At 39.7% G+C, this 1,905-nt stretch overlaps 1 protein-coding gene across 1 annotated transcript; it reads right to left on the reverse strand.

Annotated features, from left to right (window-relative positions):
• Positions 1-931: 931 nt before the first annotated feature.
• LOC125575342 (nuclear transcription factor Y subunit B-9-like) lies at positions 932-1,576 on the reverse strand. The gene has a single exon (XM_048757237.1). It carries the CDS (start codon positions 1,574-1,576, stop codon positions 932-934), a length of 645 nt encoding a protein of 214 aa, XP_048613194.1.
• Positions 1,577-1,905: the final 329 nt, after the last annotated feature.

Raw genomic sequence — 1,905 nt, forward strand, 5'->3', positions numbered from 1 at the left:
GAAAGTGCCAAGAAACGTAAAAAAAGAAGAGAGTTTGAGTAGTTTGTAATCTTTGATGATGCTGCATTAAACGACGTAGTTCCATAGAGAAAAGATTCTCATGATGACGTAGAAAAGTACTCACACTCAGCGAAGATAAGCGGAGAAAGCGAGCGAGATCAAGAGCAAGATAGAACCGAGCACAAGGTTGACATCACACGACTCTCTTGTTCTCCGCAGGTGTTCCAGCACCACCGGCGTTACAGTGAATCTGAAGATGACCATCATAAAAAACATACGAGCTAACGTGTTGGACCCCGATGCACAAGCCAACAAAACGCCTCCCCCATGCAGTGTTTGGATCTGGTGAGAGGTCGAAACCAGATTCTCCTTCGTTGTAGATTGTGTAAAGGCCGAGCACGGTTGCAACGAGTTGACGAGGGATCAAACGACGAAGCTCTTGACGTTCTTCCATTGGTATCGAATCTTGCAGAGAGAAAACAAGAAAAATGATGATAGTCAACAGAAAGTTATATAGAGTGTGTGTGGGTTCCTTTCTTTTTAACTTCTTCTGAGCGTGGCTGCTTGGATTTATCTAACCAACCCATTGTTAAATTTGACCGTGATCCATGGTTTATAATGACCGTAAAGATGGTGACGAACGACAGGACAAAGAGTCTGGTTTATGAAATACCGGTTTACCGCTGAACCGGGAAAACACTGGTTAGCTTCATTCATATCTGTTTTAATTTGTAAAAAATATCCTAACGAATCTTTTATGTCTTGCCAATTGAACTCTTCGTTTGCATTTATAAATTAATTCACAAAAAATGTCGACATAGAAGTTTGAAAATCAACATTTTATTTCAGGACGCAACAAATAGAAATGTTTGGTAAGACATAATTATTCAATAAACAGACATGCATGCAGAAAATAATGAAATTGTTATCTTCACTTATACTGACCATACTGGTCAAAAACCGGCATTCCATTCATAGAAGACGAAGATCCACCACAACCATCGGATCCATCTTGACCCGATCCGTTTTGGTAGTACCGACCCCCACCCATAACCATAGACTGATCCAACATACCGTAACCATAATGACCAGGGTGTGGTGGGCCTTGAGGTGGGCCGTGAAAACCAAAACCATTTCCTCCAAAGGCCGGTCTAAACGACGATGACTCTCCTCTAAGTGAACACCCACGATCAGACTCGAACTCACGGTACCGGTTAATGAACAAGTTGAGTGGTCCAACGTAGTCATCGAACCCAAGCTTGCTCATAGCCCAAAGGATGTCTTCAGCAGTTATGGTCTTGCGTTGCTCACGTTGGCAACGCTCGTTAGCTTCACCGGTCACGAAGCTGATGTACTCTGAGACGCATTCTTGGATCGTTTCTTTGGCGTCATCAGAGATTTTGGCGTGCGGCGGTAACGTCCGACGCATGATCCTTATGACGTTAGCGATTGGCATGTATTGGTCTTGTTCACGAGCCATGCATGGTTGTTGCTTCTCCAAGTTACTCTTGTTCTTGTCGTCGCAGGCAATGAGGTTGCCGATCGCTGCCGGGATTGAGTTATTTTGATGGTCCATGTTCAATCCTGTTTCATAAATAATTTTTTTTTTTTTTTTGAAAAAGGGCTTCATAAATAATTTTAAGTTAAAATAAAAATAAGTAGCAAGAAAAGCAAAGAAAATTAAAGTTTTTCAAATAGTAAAAAGCGAGGATTAATAAGGGTATCCCAACACCACTCTATTTTTCAATGTTAAATAGAGTTAGAGTAAAAATACTTCAATAGTATTTTATTTCCCATTTTATAATAGAGTGGAAAATAATTTTACTTCAAATATAGAATAACTTGTTTTTTTTGTTCATCAAATTATTTTTTTATTTTAAAAATAAAATACCATTAGAACAAATA

This window comes from Brassica napus, chromosome C5 (genome assembly GCF_020379485.1).
Source record: "Brassica napus cultivar Da-Ae chromosome C5, Da-Ae, whole genome shotgun sequence".
NCBI lineage: Eukaryota > Viridiplantae > Streptophyta > Magnoliopsida > Brassicales > Brassicaceae > Brassica > Brassica napus.